The following is a 19,411-nucleotide window of genomic DNA, read 5'->3' as shown; positions in this document are numbered from 1 at the left end:
AATTCAAGATGGATTAGAGACTTAAATGTTAGACCTAATACCATAAAAACCCTAGAAGAAAATCTAGGTAGTACCATTCAGGACATAGGCATGGGCAAGGACTTCATGTCTAAAACACCAAAAGCAACAGCAGCAAAAGCCAAAATTGACAAATGGGATCTAATTAAACTAAAGAGCTTCTGCACAGTCAAAGAAACTACCATCAGAGTGAACAGGCAACCTACAGAATGGGAGAAAATTTTTGCAATTTACTCATCTGACAAAAGGCTAATATCCAGAACCTACAAAGAACTCAAACAAATTTACAAGAAAAAAACAAACAACCCCATCAAAAAGTGGGGAAAGGATATGAAGAGACATTTCTCAAAAGAAGACATTCATACAGCCAACAGACACATGAAAAAATGCTCATCATTACTGGCCATCAGAGAAATGCAAATCAAAACCACAAAGTGATACCATCTCATGCCAGTTAGAATGGCAATCATTCAAAAGTGAGGAAACAACAGGTGCTGGAGAGGATGTGGAGAAATAGGAACACTTTAACACTGTTGGTGGGATTGTAAACTAGTTCAACCATTATGGAAAACAGTATGGTGATTCCTCAAGGATCTAGAACTAGATGTACCATATGATCCAGCCATCCCATTACTGGGTATATACCCAAAGAATTATACATCATGCTGCTATAAAGACACATGCACACGTATGTTCATTGTGGCACTATTCACAATAGCAAAGACTTGGAATCAACCCAAATGTCCATCAGTGACAGACTGGATTAAGAAAATGTGGCACATATACACCATGGAATACTATGCAGCCATAAAAAAGGATGAGTTTGTGTCCTTTGTAGGGACATGGATGTAGCTGGAAACCATCATTCTTAGCAAACTATCACAAGAACAAAAAACCAAACACCGCATATTCTCACTCAGGTGGGAACTGTACAATGAGATCACTTGGACTCGGGAAGAGGAATATCACACACTGGGGCCTATCATGGGAAGGGGGGAGGGGGGAGGGATTGCATTGGGAGTTATACCTGATGTAAATGACAAGTTGATGGGTGCTGACGAGTTGATGGGTGCAGCACACCAACATGGCACAAGCATACATATGTAACAAACCTGCACATTATGCACATGTACCCTAGAACTTAAAGTATATATAAAAAAAAAAAGACAGGAAACAACAGGTGCTGGACAGGATGTGGGGAAATAGGGACACTTTTACACTGTTGGTGGGATTGTAAATTAGTTCAACCATTATGGAAAACAGTATGGTGATTCCTCAAGGATCTAGAACTAGAAGTACCATATGACCCAGCCATCCCATTACTGGGTATATACCCAAAGGATTACAAATCATCCTGCTATAAAGACACATGCACATGTATGTTTATTGCGGCACTATTCACAATAGCAAAGACTTGGAATCAACCCAAATGTCCATCTGTGACAGACTTGATTAAGAAAATGTGGCACATATACACCATGGAATACTATGCAGCCATAAAAAAGGATGAGTTTGTGTCCTTTGTAGGGACATGGATGCAGCTGGAAAACATCATTCTCAGCAAACTATCGCAAGAACAGAAAACCAAACACCGCATGTTCTCACTCATAGGTGGGAACTGAACAATGAGATCGCTTGGACTCAGGAAGGGGAACATCAAACACCGGGGCCTATCACCGTGATGGGGGAGGGGGGAGGGATTGCACTGGGAGTTATACCTGCTGTAAATGGTGAGTTGATGGGTGCTGACGAGTTGATGGGTGCAGCACACCAACATGGCACATGTATACATATGTAACAAACCTGCACGTTATGCACATGTACCTTCGAACTTAAAGTATAAAAAAAAAAAAAAAAAAAAAAACCAACATCAGATTCATATGCTGTTTCAATCAGGTTAGGCCAGATTACCTTGCAGTAACAAACACTTCCCAAGTCTCCTGGCTGACTGAACACTGAGCTGAATGATCCCTGGCTTGCTCGGTCACCTGCAGGTCTGGGCAACTCTACAGGGTCAGCTTGCAGAAGATGGAAATGATTAAAATTCAAAATAGATGTTTAATTTCAATTATGGGTGGAGTAAAAACATTCTAAATGCTTTCTAAATACTTAGGCAATTGAATGGTAAAAATCAACACATGACTTTTAAGAATTAATCATGTTAGGCCAGGCGTGGTAGCTCATGCCCATAATCCCAACACTTTGGGAGGCCAAGGTGGGCAGATCACTTGAGGTCAGGAGTTCGAGACCAGCCTGGCCAACATGGTAACACCCCGTCTGTACTAAAAATACAAAATATTAGCCAGGCATGTGGACACCTCTAATTCCAGCTACTCGGGAGGCTGAGGCATGAGAATCACTTGAACCTGGGAGGATGAGGTTGCAGTGAACTGAGATCACACCACTCTGCACTCCAACCTGGGTGACAGAATGAGACTCTGTCTCAAAAAAAAATTAATTATGTCAGGGTATTTACAGAATAATTTAAGTAGAACATTAGAAGATATATATGTGTGTATATACACACACACACACACACACTATGTAACAATTTTAGTAAATACACCATGACTATCAACCAGAACAGAACAAAATAAAATTAGAACTATTATGATAGATTGAATGAATTTATTTAGGGAATCTTAACATTTTAAAATCATGTGGTAACAATATCATCACCTATGCTCCTATGTTCTCAATTTCTTCCTTCAATGGCTTCCCTATAGCCAAAGTGATCAGACCTGTCAGTAAAGTCCTAGAAAACATGTTTTTGAGGATGCTGAGGTTTTTTCTCCCTTAGCCTCTGTTTAAAATATTGTTCTACCACAACAAGTGCTCTCTTTAACACTACATTTTAGACATTATTTTGTATTTTCCCTCTTCTTATAGTGCAGATCTTCTAGAAGCTGTAACAATTGTAATTGCCAATGATTCATGCCTTACAGGTAATGAGTATCAGACCTTGTCCTGAGAGAAACTATTAAAGGAAGGAGAGGCTGGGGAAGAAAGGAGACAATGACCATTTGCTCCAATACTCAGGCATAGAAGTTCCCTGGGGAGGGCGTGGGGTTTAGAAAAGAGAGATCAGGAGAAAGTCACTCTTCCTGACACAAATCTTTCTGAGGCATCTGCTTTTTTTTTTTTAAGCTCTGAGTTCTAGTTATCCTGGCTCAGGATAAAAACAATCCCACCACTAGTATCCTCCCTTTTTCTACTTCCGAGGCTGCAAAGTGCAACAGCAGGCTCCCTGACTCAGGAGGGCGGGTGTTCCTGCCCACTTCCTGTTCCTCCATCTCCAGCGGACGCTGCTGTTTCAAGGCAGGTCTCCAGCCCAGCTCTCCAATCACATTTTGCTGAAAATATAAGCAAACATCGGCCTTGTCCTCCATGTTGTTCATACACCATGGAAGCTTTCCTCTGCCTGCTCCGTGAGAGTGCGTGGCTGAGAGACAAGAAACGTGGCCCTCTCTCTTGCCTGTTAGCTGGTGCAGAGGTAAGTCTGAGTATTTACGTGTGTCATATTTGGATGTGTATGTGTGGGTGTTTGTGTTGTATATGTGTGTTTACGTGTCTGTGTTAACATGAATGTGAGTGGTATTTGTGTGTGTGATGTTTGTGTTGTATGTGTATGTGTTTGCGTATGTGTGTGTTGTGTATGTATATTTGTGTTTGTGTGTGTATGTGTTTATGTGTTCATCTGCATGTGTGTGAGTGGTACATGTGTTTTGTGTAAGTGTGTGTGTTGTGTATTTTTGTGTGCTGTGGTGTGTGCGGGTTTGTGATGTGATAAAAAGAGCTGTGACCAACAAGTCTGGAGAACTTTTTGCCCTGTGACAAAGTCACTGTTTAATATTTGGCAAGATGCTTCTCTGAGTTTTGCTTTCTTCCAGAGCAACATGACAAGGATGGTACTATCTGTTCCATCTTCTGTGTTGGAGACAACACACACTGTGGCCAATATGGGAGGCGCCATTCCGGGCAGGGTCCAGGAGGAGGCAGGGAGGCACCTTGGGTGCAGACTCGTTCCCCCAAAACCCTGCGAGGGCACAGTGCAGGTTCCTGCATGCCACAGCCTAGTCCCACCCGGCTGTTGTTTCCTGTTAAGCTGCCTGCCTGTTCTCTCTAAAGGAGGAATGAGATTACATTGGTAAAGTGCTGCCTCAGTTTCCACCAGGGATGTAAGGAAGCCAGGGACAAAGAGATTGAGAGACCACCAGTTAGGAAAAACTGAACTCCCTTTGGTAGGTGAAATATTGGACTCTTTCCAGAATCTGGCTGTTAGGGTTTGAGTAAGACTGTCCGCCTGGTCTGCTTTTTTCTCTCTTCCTAGAAAGTCACCAGACCTTCCTGGACTCCCTCCATCCCCAGCCCAGCACTGCAAAATTGATATTTACCAATCATAAAGCAATATCCACATATACACTCCTGGGATCTAGGGAGGACTGGAGTGTTTGCCAGGTGAGCAGAGTAGAACAAACACACAACAATGTGGCAATGAGAAAAACCTGTCTATCAGGTTCCCCTGGACTTGGGTTTCCCCACACCCCAGACCCTTCATCTGGATCTGTTTCATCTGGTTATGAATGTCCTACATGATCTGGAAAAACAGCCATGGACCATGCAACTTCCTCCTCAGTCGCACAGAGAAAATCCAGCAGAGAGAACCTTATGGGATCTTGACATATAGAACTGTGTTAGTCCATGAAGCCAGGACACATTGCTGTCATGAGAAGGGGGACAGGAGTTCCTGGTTTGGAATGATGTGGCCCTAATTTGCAAAGAGGACTAAGAATTGCTCTAAAAAATGTTATGAAGTATGTTGGGACCTTAATAGGGGAAGAGACATTCACAGGCATCTAGTTCAGGCCCAACATTCATACTGATGGGATGCTGAGGCCCAGGCAGACCTAACTGGTGGTTGCATCTCCCCTGAGGTCTCTGGCTTCCTTCCCAGCTCAGCCCCTGCAATCCCAGTTCTCTGCAATCCTCACTGCACAGACTTCTCCAAAGTCTGGCCCCAAGACCCTTCCAACAACCTCCTACTCATTCATGTCCTGTAGGCACACTAGACTTCCTACTGCTCCCAGGGCACACAGGATCAGAATCACACCTGCTTCTGTGCTTCCCTTCCTCCTCCTCCTCCTCCTCCTTTCCTTCCTCCACCTTCTCCCCACTGCCTCCCCCTCCACCTCCCCCCACCTCCCAGAACAGTTCCAGACCCTGTGTCTATCCAAATATCATCCATTCCTCAGGTCCCAGGCCAGTTGCACCTTTATCTGTAAAATCTCTTAAACTTATGATGGAGACCACAGTGGAGGGGGCGGGGGATAGGGTCCCTAAAGACAGCAGAGGGTTTCTTAGACCCCTTCTTCTGTTGCCTCACTCAGTCCCACCCCAACCCTAAACTAATGCAAAAAACTTTCCTCTGGCAAGAGAAAGGCGAAAGGCAGGTAGCTGTTGAAAAACTCATTTGGAAAGTCAGTAGAACATATGATTTTTTTTTAATGTAGATGGAGGAAGACGAATGTGAACAAATTCCCCAGGAGAATCCCCGAGAAGAGCTGTCCCAGGATCCTGTGCTGGAGCTGTCAGGAGGTAAAGCGAATGAGGAGAGAGGAGCGGGTGGGAAACATTTGGGCTGCAGATGGGACACAGCTCCACCACCATGGTGTGCTTGGAGAGGCAGCTGATGTCCCCTGGTTGCAGAAATTTACCCACCTCAGTCACCATCAGAGGTCTTTGAGGTAGGGCCCTTCTTATCACTAGCCAAAATAAGAAAAAAGACCCCCGGATAGGTATGGTAGATAAAAGGAGGCAAAAAATAGCACCAATGACTAACTCACCATGCCAGTCCCAAAGGAAAGGCTTTCACATGATGGATGTTCTTCCTCAGGAAGGATGTGCTGACAGTGGGTGTGACAAAAATAAGTGGCCTTGGACCGAGACCCTCTGTGGGTGTTTGACTGACTCCAGAGTGGAGCTGTCACAGTTGTAAGGTTGAAAGCACCTTGCGAACAAGCAGAATGTACTTGGCTGCTGCCTCACATCTGGGCTCTGCCTTATGGAGGGCGTCCCTTTCCCTAAAGCCATTGCACAGGGTCAGGCGCTTAACTTTCAGGCAGGATTTAGAAAGGCTGGAAACCCAGCCCTTTCCTGGCCAGAAGAAATTATTTGTGATTCATTATGTATTTTAATATGAATGACCGTTTACTTTATGAACTTAAATGACCTGAGCCACCTGGAAAAAGCCATGTTAACCTACTACAACAGGTTACCAATTACCAATATCTGTGCTAACACCGGTTTGACCTTTTGTTACAGCAAGCAAGGTTAGCTATTCCCTTAAGAATCCTCTCCAGATCTCAAGTGATGCATTTGGCTTTAGTAAAGTCCAGTGGTGTGTGCTAGCTCCAGGCTTCTCAGATGGGGGTTCCTGTCTCCTCTGGCTCTGCACTGGGCTAGGTGGGTGGGGAAGAACATCTACTGCCCAGACTCCTGCCCATTCACTCAAATTCCTTTCCAACCACCTTGGGGAAGCTGGAGGGGGGCCCGTGTCACTCAGTTAGAATTGGTGTGTGGGTCAGAGCCAAGGGTGGCTGGCAGGCCACAGCAAGGCCTGTTGGTGCCCAGGAGGTGACTGCTCCCATGCTGCCACATGCCAGCTTCATGCTCTGTCATCTGAGATACATCAATGTCTTCAGTGGAGACAAGACTGGGAAACCGGCTATTACTTGTCACTTCTTTATGTGCTTTCGGTCTTGGGACCTGCAAGGCCAGGAGAAGGGAAATTCCTTCTTGCCTTCTTCCCCAGTCATATCTAAAAACCCTGGTATTGGGTGTCTTGGTGTTCTATTGGCCAAGTCTTGCTTTTCTCTCTAGGCTCTACTCTTCCACTGGGAGAGAATGTTCAGCCCCACTTTCAAGGATGTGGACCCAGAATGGTGGCCCAGCGCTGGTTTTAGGGCAGATGTTGGTCTTTGACAATCTGCCCCTGCAGTCTGGGGGTACACCCAGGGGCCTCTGGTGAGAACAAGATGGGGTACATGGGCCCTAACCCCAGTTCCCTCTGCTTTCTTTGGATACTTCTAGGTCTAAGGAAGAAAGAACAGAAGACCCCAAGGAGACTGAGGCTCATTCTCGTGGGGAAAACAGGAAGTGGGAAAAGTGCAACAGGAAACAGCATCCTTGGCAGGGACGTCTTTGAGTCTAAACTCAGCACCAGACCCGTGACCAAGACCTCCCAGAGAGGCAGCCGAGAGTGGGCTGGGAAGGAGCTTGAGGTGATTGACACACCTGACATTTTGTCCTCTCAGGTCCTGCCCGAGGCGGCAGCCGCTATCCACCAAGCCATCATCTTATCCTCCCCAGGGCCCCACGCTGTGCTCCTGGTGACACAGCTAGGCCGGTTCACAGATGAGGATCAGCAGGTGGTCAGACGCCTGCAGGAGGTCTTTGGAGTGGGGGTTCTGGGTCACACCATCCTGGTTTTCACTCGGAAGGAAGACCTGGCTGGCGGCTCCCTGGAAGACTATGTGCGAGAGACCGACAACCAGGCCCTCGCCCAGCTGGATGTGACCGTTGCACGGCGCCATTGCAGCTTCAACAACAGGGCACAGGGGGAGGAGCAGGAGGCCCAACTGCAAGAGCTTATGGAGAATGTCAAAGCCATCTTGTGGGAAAACGAAGGCCACTATTACAGCAACAAGGCTTACCAATATACCCAGCAAAACTTTTCGCTCAAAGAACTACAGGAAAGGAAAGTAACACAGGATCAGGGCTCTGAGGAGGTGCCTGGTGAGGAGTCATGGCTGGAAGGACTGTCCCAGATCCAGAAGGAATCTGAGGAAGCCCACAGACGCCTGCTGGCGAGGGCTGACCTTTGAGTCTGTGCTGGACTTGAGCCAAGGACACCATCAGCCCTTGCACCCCTGTGTCCAGTCCTCTGTTTCTCTTTCCATCCCATGGAGTGCTTCCCAGTCTCCAGGTCATGATGTCTGGTGTAGGAAGAGAGGCATGGGGCTAGAGGACAGGGTCCAGTGTGCCCAGATCACATCCCAGTTTCTTCATTCCTTCTTCCAGAACATCTGGGTCCTCCCTCCTCTGTGCGCCAACAGCATGCTGTCTTCCTATTGGACCTTCTATCTCATTGGCATTGCCTTTCATGGGTTACTTGCCTATACTCTGATAGAACCAAAGTTTCTTGAGGGCAGGCCTGTATCTTTTACTTCTGTGTAACTTCCACAGGTTTTGACTGCACTGGAGTCATGCAGTCACACTTGGTGCAGCAGCTCTGTGTGAGCTGTTGACCAGATGACTTCTCATCTCTCCCCACGCCATGATGGTTTAAGGTGCCTGTTGTGTCTGGTGGCTGGAACATGGCAGTGGTGCTGAGACATGGGGAGGGTTGGAGACTGGGCTGAGAGGAGAGCAAGGAGGAACAGGGATGGAGGCAGGAGGAGCAGCCCTTTTGTTCACTCTCGAACTGTAACAAACAAGCCCCGTTGGAACTTCCTAGTGGGAATGATGGGAGAAGTCGGGGGCAGGGTATCCAAGAAGCTAGGCTGTGGTCAAGAAGGTGGTTCCTTGTCCTGGCTACAGAACATGGAAACCCCTAGAGATGCAGGTGGACTTGGGCAGAGGAGGTCACACCACCCCATCAAGGTAGACTTATATTAGAGACGACTTGCATCTGTTACTTCCCCTTTTCCCCTGGGTTTCATGGCCACTCATGATATTTGCCTTCTCCTCCTAGAAGGCACAGACTACTTTCAACCTGCCTCACCCTTCACTGCCACCCCTGCCTTCTCCCTTGATAACAGGAGCATGTGGATGGGGTGAGTGTCTGCATATGCAAACGGGTTCCCTAGCAAGGTATTTGTGGGGGTCGAATGCAAGGAGGCAGGCAAGAAAGGGGACCTGCAAAGGAAGCAGTGGAGTGACTTAAACATCTTGCAAGGCAGCCTGCCTGGTCTATGGGAGAACTCTGAAGTCCATGATGTTTTCCTGGAAGGCCGTTGCTACAGATGGGGCTTGTAAGAAGGGATACTGGACAGGATGAGAAGGGAGTGGGATATCAGCCTGACTCAGGCCTCAGGCAGGAAGCTGCCTGCCTGGAAGGGGAGACTGATGTGCCTCGGGTACATCCCAGCTTCTTTGAGGTCCAAGATGCTCCTGGGGAGTTGACCAACATTTGGGAAGATAATAGGAGGCAATGGGGAAATTGCTCCCCAATATATTCCTCTTTTCCTTTCTTCAAGCTGCGTGACGGGGGGTCTTTAGCTACTTTCTCCTGAGAGGGGTGGGAAGTACAGCTTGTGGGGACAGTGCTGGGAGATGATCAGAAATCGCAGGGCACAGCCTTAGGTCTGCCTGGACACTTGTCCGCTGTTGGAGATTCTCAACAGCCAGACACCCAACCTGTGGCCTCCTGCTCTGAAGCCATCCCCCAGCTTCCCTAGAACACAGCAGACATCTGAGAAAGCTTCAGCAGTTCTCTTGCTAACAGATTCAGAAAAGTGTCTCAAAGCAGAGCACAGAGTTATTTGATGTATGCTGAAGATAGCCTTTGTGCCACAATCATTTATTAAATAAGCAATCAATTTCCCATTGAACTGAAAATGCAACGTTTATCATACATTCAATTCTCATTCACATTCCTTAAGATTTGTGTCAGAATCTTTATTTCTGTTCATGTGTTCTACTTTTCTACTCCTGTATGAATAAAATATTGATTTGATTACAGTTGCTTTGACTATAATGTAGGAGCCAATTTTTGCCTCAGTCTTCATTTTCATATTTACCTTGCGATTGTCAGGCATTTTTTCTTCTGTGTGAAAGTTAAAATCATTGTGTAATTCCCCCCCCCCAAAAAAAATCTTATTGGTATTCTAGTTGGCAATGTCTTACATTTATGTTAAGTTTGAGGGAACTGGTAAATAGCTCAAGTATAAGTTAGTCAAGACCATTTTCTTTGTAAGTGAACAGACTTAAAACTCCAGAGCTACTGAAGTAAAAGTTAGAATCGTTTGCATTTTCATTCAGATAGGAGGTAATTTTGTAAATTTTGACACTATTATTTTAACTAAATTAACTTAAGTAATGTCATAGGAGAAAACACAAGCATTTGACCAAATGAGATCCATTTAGCGACTAACTGGCAAGGCACTCAAAACATGTCATTCATTAAAGGTTGTTTTTAATTACCTCAAATATGGTGTTTTCTCTCCTTTATTACTAAGCACCAGAAAAGATATCTCCCATGACATTTCAGAAATAGGGACAGATGTCTCTGCAAAGCTCTCACTCTTTCAGCTTCAGAGAATGGGGAAGGCATGTGTGGGTATGTTCTAGAAACTCTAGTCTATCAACCAGTAAGAAATTAATGGTGGGGGGTGATGGTGATGAGGGAGGGTTGTCTTGGCCAAAGCTGTGATAATAGCAGCTTATAGAGTTTGCTAAAAAATATCTCTACACTAAAGTGAAGGATGAAGAAACAGGGATTTGGAGAATTTGAGCTCAGTCAGTATAGGGATTTTCTTCCTTGGTGGATCAAAGCAGGTGTGGAGTGTCACAGAAAGGTTTCAGCCTCTAACCTTTTTGTGATAACATTTATAAAGTGTATAGAAAATTCAAAATTATAATACTAAGAAAATAACTTGGAAGGCATGGGAAATGGCCAAATGCAGTTAGACACTTGCAGAGAACATGACCCCTAAGATGAGGGGAGCACACTGGTCTCATCTTGATGTGATTTTTCACATTAAGGCAGTATTCAGTCTGGATGCAGAAACAGCATACACCAGATGTTCACAGTGGCCTGGAGGGTGGAAGGATGGAGCCTGGGACAACCAGACCTGGTAAAAATTTACATGGGAGCTCCCCAAAATAAAAGAGCTGCAGAGCGGGGAGATGGAGTGGTGGGGATTTGCGGGGTGGGCACCAAAAGCTCTGCATTTCTCCCTTCAAATCCTTGGCTGACCCTGAACTGTACAAGCACAGGGCACTCTCTAGAGGATCCCAGGAAAACTTCTGTGGAGGTTGAAAGAGCTGATCAGAGATGTCAGTAGTTGCCCACAGTAGCAAAGAAAATTGCAAGTTCCAGACCATCAAGTCAGAAGACCTTGGAAAACTTGTATATTTCCACTGAAATACCAAAAGGGTCATATTTTAGGATTAAGTACTGCATCTCAGAACTAAGAGACTTGCCCTAGAAGGAAGAGCAAAATTAAAGCAAACCCTTCTAATGATGTCTAAGATCAAGCCTTCCCAAGGCAAAAGCAATCTGCCAGTAATTTAAGTGCCTGTTGGAGCAAACTCAATATTCCCCAGAAGATAAATTATCCAAAGCATCTATAACATATTACCTACAATATCCTTTACCTTATTAAAAAATTCTTCTTTTCAAACATATAACTATAAAGCTTTAAATTGTCCTTCTGTGCATGTTTATCTATATCTCACACATTTTTACCTTTTTTTTTTTTTTTTTTTTTTTGAGACAGGATCTTGCTCTGTTGCCCAGGCTGGTGTGCAGTGGCATGATCATGGCTCACTAAAACCTCAACCTCCTGGGCTCAAGCAATTCCCCCACCTCAGCTTCCTGTGTACCTTGGACCACAGGCATACATCACCACACCCAGCTGAATTTTTTAGTTTTTGTAGAGATGGGGTCTCACTTTGTTGCCCAGGCTGGTCTCAAACTCCTGAGCTCAAGCAGTCTTCCTGCTTCAGCCTACCAAAGTGGTGAGATTACAGGCATGAGCCACCATGCCTGGCCCACATTTTAAAATATTCTATTTTCACTATCACTCTTTTAAAATACTTTCTATATTTCTTGTGATGTCTTTTTTCACTCATGGATTATGTAGAAGTGTGTGTTAAAATTCCACATTTGAGTATTTTCTAGAAATGACAGTATCCAATAGGGTAGCTATTATCCACATGTGGCTACTGAGCACTTAATATATAGGGGTACACCTGAGAAACTAAATTTTAAATTTTATTCAGTTGTCATTACTTTTAAATTTTGAAACCATGTAAAATATTTTACCATGAAACACAACTTTACTATTTTGGTGGAAATACCTCTAACTGTTGCATCACTTAAGATATTACAGATCATCCCTGACTTATGATGGTTTGACTTAAGATTTCTTGACTTGATGATGAAATGAAAGTTCTGTGCATGCAGTAGAAAGCCATGTGATACCCTCTCACGAAGCTCAGCTGTGGCAATGAGCTGCAACTCCCAATCAGCACACGATTACTCTGGTAAACAACTGATACCCCGCAGTGTACTGTGTTGCCAAGCTATAATGACCAGTAGGTTAGGTTTATTGAGTGCATTTTAGACTTTCAATATTTCACCTTACAATGGATTTATCAGGACGTAACTCTGTTGTAAGTTGAGAAACGTCTGAGCCAGGCATGGTGGCTCACGCTTGTAATTCCAGCACTTTGGGAGGCTAACATTGGAGGATAATTGGCCCAGGATTTCAAGATCAGCCTGGGGAACATGATGGAACTCCATCTCTTAAAAGAAGAAGAAAAGGAGAAAAAGAAGAAGGAGAAGAAAGAAGGAGGAGGAGGAGGAGGAGGAGGAGGAGGAGGAGGAGGAGGAGGAGAGAAGAAGAAGAAGAAGAAATTTGAAAATGCAAAATAGAGATGCATCTGTATTGGACTGCAAATGTGTTGCCACATGGATTATTTTCAGCACCACATATAGATACATCACTGATCTAGTCAGTGTCAATGGATTGATTCAGTTTGAGTAATTTTTTAATCAAGATATAATATTTTTATTTCAATATTTTATGTAGACAGTATGAGTTATAGTTACATCTATCTAGATTGTAAATGATAATTAAAATTAAATGCTAAGTATTATTTTACTTATAACACAAATTACTTTTTAGCTTAAAATAAGTATAGACAAGTTTTTAATTTTGAAGTGAAGGCACAATGCTGATGCAGAATTGAATGGAGATGATTAAGCTAGTGCTACAATTAGAACAGGAAAGAGAACTATAGATGAGCAGGAGATATGTCGCAAATTTCATGATTAATAGTAATAGTAATATGCCACAGCACAGCAAAAGAAAACACACAGCTTGTTTGTTGTGTTAAAAAAAATGGAAAGATAATGGAGTGTACTATTATGATGAGACATTTTCAGCAGTTACATAGGGTGCATGATAAAAAGCTTTCTCTCAACAATCAAAAGCAGAATTGACAAAGTTAGTCACCTGGAGCCGGAATTAAACATTTACCAACGAAAAACTAAACAATGTTTAACATGATCTGAGCTTATGACCAACAGCAATAAAACTTGAATTATTGCACACACACAAAGTTGTTTTTAGTTGGAGAGAAGGTAAAACAAGTTATTACTTCAGTTATAGAAAATTTTGTTGGAAAACAAGGCGGAAAAAAATTAAAAAATTAAATGTATAGGAAACATGAAATATCTTCCATTAAGGCACCAAAAAATGCCCATAGAGGCAAGACTTTTTAAATAGTAACAAAGACTAATTGACCTAAAATTGGAAAATTCACAAGTATTTTTCTTGAGCACTAGATGAGAAGTGTGATGTAAGACTGTCTTACAGAGATTTTGGAAATGTTTTGCCTCAAAATATTTCAAAATTTATGAGGGATGTAAATTCAAGACAAAAACATAAATTAGTGGTATAGATTATCTTAAAATCTTTTACACTTGTCAAATAAGAATTTTAGCTAGATATTTGGCACAAATCCCTTGTGATGTAAGTAGTCTCATTTTCATATTTTATAACCCAGGACTACTGGGGTCTGTTATTTCTGAAAATTATTTTGCCTCCATTGTTTCTGAAGAGCATTTCATGTTCCTCAGCTGATACAGAGGAGTCAGTTAGGAAAACTGAAGCACATTTAGGTATTAAAAGTAGGACGTACTTTCCGTCCAGGGAATTAGAGACTGTCACATGCTTTGGAGAGCTGGGAATGCACAGGCCTGGGGAAACCACTGCTGCACGGAGCTGGTGGCTTTCAGGTGCTCGTCTGCTGTAATATGAATCTGTGGATCACCCATTGTCTCTTTGCTGTCACTACCAGAGAATGATTCTCCTTCTTTCTCATCCACCTCCCAAATCTCACCTGAGTGCCTCTTGTTGGTGGACTCTCATGTGGTCCATATGGGGAAAGGGATGACAAGAAATGTCATCCCAGGCTCTTTCTTTGTGACTCAGAGAACTTAAGAGAATTAGTGGTACTGCATTTATGACAGACACTTTGGCACAGCTAAATAATTCAACACCAACATTCATCCTGTTAAAATTAAAGTGGAGAGTGGGTTCTGAGCAAACAAAACTAATTAGGCATTAAAAATAGCTTTAACGATGCTTAAATTGAAAACATAAGCAAAACTTAATTTGGGTTATTTCTGGTAAATTAATTTAACTTGAGTCATTTCTGTCGTTCCTAGACAGAAACAAAACTTAATCTCAGTCATTCATAAGCAGCCAATCAACATATGATTATGTGACTATGAACTTTCCAGCAAGGTAAAGAGAAAAGGCAAATTCGTAACAGCAACCAATCAAATAATTTTTAAATTTTGCTTCTGCATTCATCCTATAAATACTTGCCTCTGATGCTTTGTCATCAGAGTACTGAACCTCTTTTGGTTTGTGTGTTTCCCAATTCATGAATTGCTTGTTACTCAAATAAACTTGAAAATTTTGTTGTGCTTTGGTTTTTATCAGTTTGGTGTCAGAAATGGGATCTGAAGGATCCCCTTGTAATCCCCAGAAGCAGTAAGCAACCAGGCATAGGTACTTGCTGAGCCCATTGTGTTCATTTCTTGCTGCATCTAGAGGTTATGGGTAAGTGCCTCTCAGATTTTGCATTTTGCACCCAGCATTTGCATCCTGAGCTCTCTGCATTTTGCATTGTGAGCTCTATAAGTTTATTTGAGAAGTTTTATTTCTGAAAGGATCCAGAGGTTGAGCTGAGTGATTGACAGAAACTAGACCAGGTCCAGTATAGTGTACACTAGCTTCCAGACTGGGTCTAACCAAAATCTGGTTTGGATTTCAAAGGTTGAACTGGGTGTTCGACAAGAACTGGACTGAGTCCAGTTAAGGGCCTCTGATGTAGAATTTTAGAACAGAGAATTATGTGTTTATCAAAATCGAAGGAGTCTGGGACTCCTCTGTCTGTAACTCCAGTGCATTTTAGGTTTAAAAATTACAGATCTAGAACCTGTGCATTTCTAGAGAAATGGGTGCATCTCAGGAAGATAACTTAGAGTTATAGTGGCCATAACAGGGAAGTTTTATTGTAGATGAAATTTTTTACCTATGGGTACATTAGGAATAAAAGAGGGGGGGAATCCCAAATGTTTCAAATACAATGAGATACATTTTTTTGATTTGTGTACAAAGGATTCCAAAACACAGAATGACTCAGAAAATAGCCCTTTAAGGAAAGCTTTGCAGTGTGCTAATAGAAAACTATTCTGAACCCATTAACCTCTTTGGTCTCTTGTCTTTTCCATCTGAACCTCATCAATACCAACTTCCTTAAAAAATTAGATCTTCAAATGAGTCAGGGGTATCTGGAACAACTAAATTTAACTTTTGGTCTTATACACATTCCCAAGTTATTGTAGAAGCATCCACCTAAGAATAAGAAGAAGAAAGACTAATTGGAAATACACTGGATGTCTCCTCAGTCACTCACCTAAAATGTAATCTGCAGTCTCAATAAGATTGATTTCTGATAATAGGCAAATATGTCCCAAAACTCCTTCTGGAGAAAACATAACATCCTTTCTCTGTGCCTTTGAGATGTCTAAATCTTCTAAATGCAAGCGTCAGAGAAAAGACTCATAAGTAGGGAGAAAAAGAGGAATCTTTTAGAAACAGACAAATAGAAAACATTTTATGCCCTTTACACTGATATTAATTAAAGTCTTGAGCCATCTGAACAGGCAAGAACATAGTTTGAACCCAACTAATGAGTTTTACATTATTATGCCTGATACATGGCTAAACTTTTAAAAGAGATGCCATGACTCTATTTGCATCTGTTTATATGTTTATATATGTCTACATATGTGTATGTTATTTATATGTAATTTTCTTCCACCTATGGATAGTATTATTAGAAATAATATTAAAATAACTATATTTAATTGGCCTAGAGAAAAATAAGTGCTCATATAAACTGAGTATAGTCATGCACTACATCATGCTATTTTGATAAATTAAGGGCTGCATATACTACAGTGGCTTCATAAGGTTATCATGGAACTAAAAAATTCACCTAGTGACACTGTACCTATTGAATGTCATAGTGCAACACATTATTCACATGTTTGTGGTGATGTTGGTGTGAACAGCTGCCAGTCATATAGAACATACAATTATTTATAGCACATAACACTTGATCATAATAATAAATGACTATGTTACTGGTTTATGTACTTACTATATTTTAAATCATTGTTTTAGAGTATACTCCTTCTACTTATAAAAAGGTTAATTGAAAATAGCCTGTCAGGCAGGTTCCTCAGGAGCTATTCCAGAATAAGTCATTGTTATCACAGACAATGGTAGTTCCATGTGTGCCATTGCCCCTGAAGACCTTCCAGTGGGAAAAGGTATGGAGGTGGAAGACAATGAAATTCATGATCCTGACCTGTGTAGGCCTAAGCTAATGTGTGTGTTTGTGTCCTAGTTTTTAACAAAAAGTTTGAAAAGTAAAAAAAGACAAAAGCTTATAGAATAAGAATATTTTAAAATTTTTTGTACAGTTGTTCAATGTATTTGTGTTTTACATTGTTATTGCAAGAGTTAAAAAGTTAAATAAAAAGTTTAGAAAATGAAAAGGTTACACTAATCTAAGCTTAATTTAATTGAAAATGGACCCCTTCCTTACATCTTATACAAAAATTAACTCAAGATGAATTAAAGACTTAAACGTAAGACCTAAAACCATAAAAACCCTAGAAGAAAACCTAGGCTAATCATACCATTCAGGACATAGGCATGGGCAAAGACTTCATGACTAAAACACCAACAGCAATGGCAACAAAACCCAAAATTGACAAATGGGATCTAATTAAACTAAAGAGCTTCTGCACAGCAAAAGAAACTTTCATCAGAGTGAACAGGCAACATAGAGAATGGAAGAAAATTTTTGCAATCTATCCATCTGATAAAGGGCTAATATCCAGAATCTACAAGAAACTTAAACAAATTTACAAGAAACAACCCCATCAAAAAGTGGGTGAAGGATATGAACAGACACTTCTCAAAACAAGACATTTATGCAGCCAACAAACATATGAAAAAAATCTCATCACTGGTCATTAGAGAAATGCAAATCAAAACCTCAATGAGATACCATCTCACACCAGTTAGAATGGAAATAATTAAAAAGTCAGGAAACAACATATGCTGGTGAGGATGTGAAGAAATAGGAATGCTTTTACACTGCTAATGGGAGCATAAATTAGTTCAACCATTGTGGAAGACAGTGTGGTGATTCCTTAAGGATCTAGAACCAGAAATACCATTTGACCCAGCAATCCCATTACTGGTTATATACCAAAAGGATTGTAAATCATTCTACTATAAAGACACATGCACACGTAAGTTTATTGCAGCACTATTTACAATAGCAAAGACTTGGGACCAACCCAAATGCCCATCAGTGATAGACTGGATAAAGAAAATGTGGCACATATACACCATGGAATACTATGCAGCCATAAAAAAACATGAGTTCCTGTCATTCTCAGCAAACTAATGCAAGAACAGAACACCAAACACCGCATATTCTCACTCATAAGTGGGAGTTGAGCAATGAGAACACATTTACACAGGGAGGGGAACATCACACACCAGGGCCTGTCAGGGGGTGCAGGGCAAGGGGAAGGATAGCATTAGGAGAAATACCTAATGCAAACAGGGCTTAAAATCTTAAATGTAAATGGGCTAATGCCCCAATTAAAAGACACAGACTGGCAAACTGAATAAAGAGTCAAGACTTATCAATGTGCTGTATTCAGGAGATCCATCTTAAGTGCAAAGACACACATAGGCTCAAAATAAAGGGATGGAGGAACATTTGTCAAGCAAATTAAAAGCAAAAAAAAAAAAAAAAAAAAAAAAAAAAAGCAAGGGTTGTGATTCTAGTCTCTGATGAAACAGACTTTAAACCAACAAAGATCAAAAAAGACAAAGAAGGGCATTACATAATGGTAAAGAGATCAATGCAACAAGAAGAGCTAACTATCCTAAATATATATGCACCCAATACAGGAGCACCCAGATTCATAAAACAAGTTTTTAGACACCTACAAAGACACTTACACTCCCATACAATAAAGTGGGAGACTTTAACACCCCACTGTCAGTATTAGACAGATCAACAAGACAGAAAATTAACAAGAATAACCGGGACTTGAACTCAGCTCTGGACAAGCAGGCCTCATAGACATCTACAGCACTTTCCACCCCAAAGCCACAGATTATACATTCTTCTCAGTACCATATAGCACTTATTCTAAAATTGACCACATAATTGGAAGTAAAACACTCCTCAGCAAATGCAAAAGAAGGGAAATAGTAACAAACATTTTCTCAGACCACAGTGCAATCAAAGTAGAACTCAGCATTAAGAAACTCATTCAAAACTGCACAACAGCATGGAAACTGAACAACCTGCTCCTGAATGACTATTGGGTAAATAACAAGATGAAGTTAGAAGTAAAGAAGTTCTTTGAAACCAATGAGAATAAAGAGACAATGTACCAGAATCTCTGGGAAACAGCTAAAGCAGTGTTAAGAGGGAAATTTATAGCACAATGAATATTATTAAAACATAGATGATGGGTTGATAGGTACACTGTGGCACATGTATACCTCTGTAACAAACCTGTACATTCTGCACATGTATCCCAGAACTTAAACTATAATAAAAAATAAAATAAAATAAATTGAAAAAAGAAAATATCCTTTATAAATTTAACATAGTCTACATTTACAGTGTTTATAAAGTCTACAGTAGGGTACACTAACGTCCTAGGCCCTCACATTCACTCACCTTTCACTCATTGACTCATCCAGAGGAACTTTCAGTCCTTCAAGCACCATTTGTGGTAAGTGCCCTATACAGGTATACCATTTTTTATCTTTTATACCATATTTTTTACTGTACCTTTTCTGGGTTTATGTGTGTTTAGATATACAAATACTTACCACTGTGTTACAATTGTCTGCAGTATTCAGTACAGTAACATTCTGTACAGATTTGAAGCCTAGGAGCAATAGGCTATACCCAACAGTAGACTATGTAGCCTCGGTGTGTAGTAGGCTGTACCATCTACATTTGTGTATGTATGCTT

General features: G+C 41.6%; 1 protein-coding gene across 4 annotated transcripts; it reads left to right on the top strand.

Moving 5' to 3' along the window:
• The first annotated feature begins 3,083 nt into the window (after positions 1–3,083).
• On the top strand, positions 3,084–10,227 carry GIMAP6 (GTPase, IMAP family member 6). 4 transcript variants are annotated; one of them, XM_023225337.1, is made up of 4 exons: positions 3,373–3,511; positions 4,349–4,476; positions 5,529–5,613; positions 7,108–10,227. In XM_023225337.1, exons 3-4 carry the CDS (start codon positions 5,529–5,531, stop codon positions 7,899–7,901), a joined length of 879 nt encoding a protein of 292 aa, XP_023081105.1. In that variant the 5' UTR covers positions 3,373–3,511; positions 4,349–4,476; the 3' UTR covers positions 7,902–10,227. The 4 variants fall into 4 exon arrangements, with proteins under 4 accessions (XP_023081104.1, XP_031791950.1, XP_023081105.1 ...); XM_023225338.3 differs by lacking the exon at positions 3,373–3,511 and adding an exon at positions 3,672–4,259; XM_023225336.2 differs by lacking the exon at positions 4,349–4,476 and having other exon boundaries at positions 3,084–3,511.
• Positions 10,228–19,411: the final 9,184 nt, after the last annotated feature.

Source organism: Piliocolobus tephrosceles, chromosome 8 (assembly GCF_002776525.5).
Source record: "Piliocolobus tephrosceles isolate RC106 chromosome 8, ASM277652v3, whole genome shotgun sequence".
Lineage (NCBI taxonomy): Eukaryota > Metazoa > Chordata > Mammalia > Primates > Cercopithecidae > Piliocolobus > Piliocolobus tephrosceles.
Note: the sequence above shows the minus strand (reverse complement) of the source record. Positions and strands in the feature narration are given on the sequence as shown.

Coding starts and splice junctions, on each gene's coding strand:
- GIMAP6 (XM_023225336.2), top strand. CDS start 3,422: ATGGAAGCTTTCCTCTGCCTGCTCCGTGAGAGTGCGTGGCTGAGAGAC. Junction 3,512..5,528: donor GCCTGTTAGCTGGTGCAGAG/GTAAGTCTGAGT, acceptor TTTTTAATGTAG/ATGGAGGAAGACGAATGTGA. Junction 5,614..7,107: donor TGTGCTGGAGCTGTCAGGAG/GTAAAGCGAATG, acceptor GGATACTTCTAG/GTCTAAGGAAGAAAGAACAG.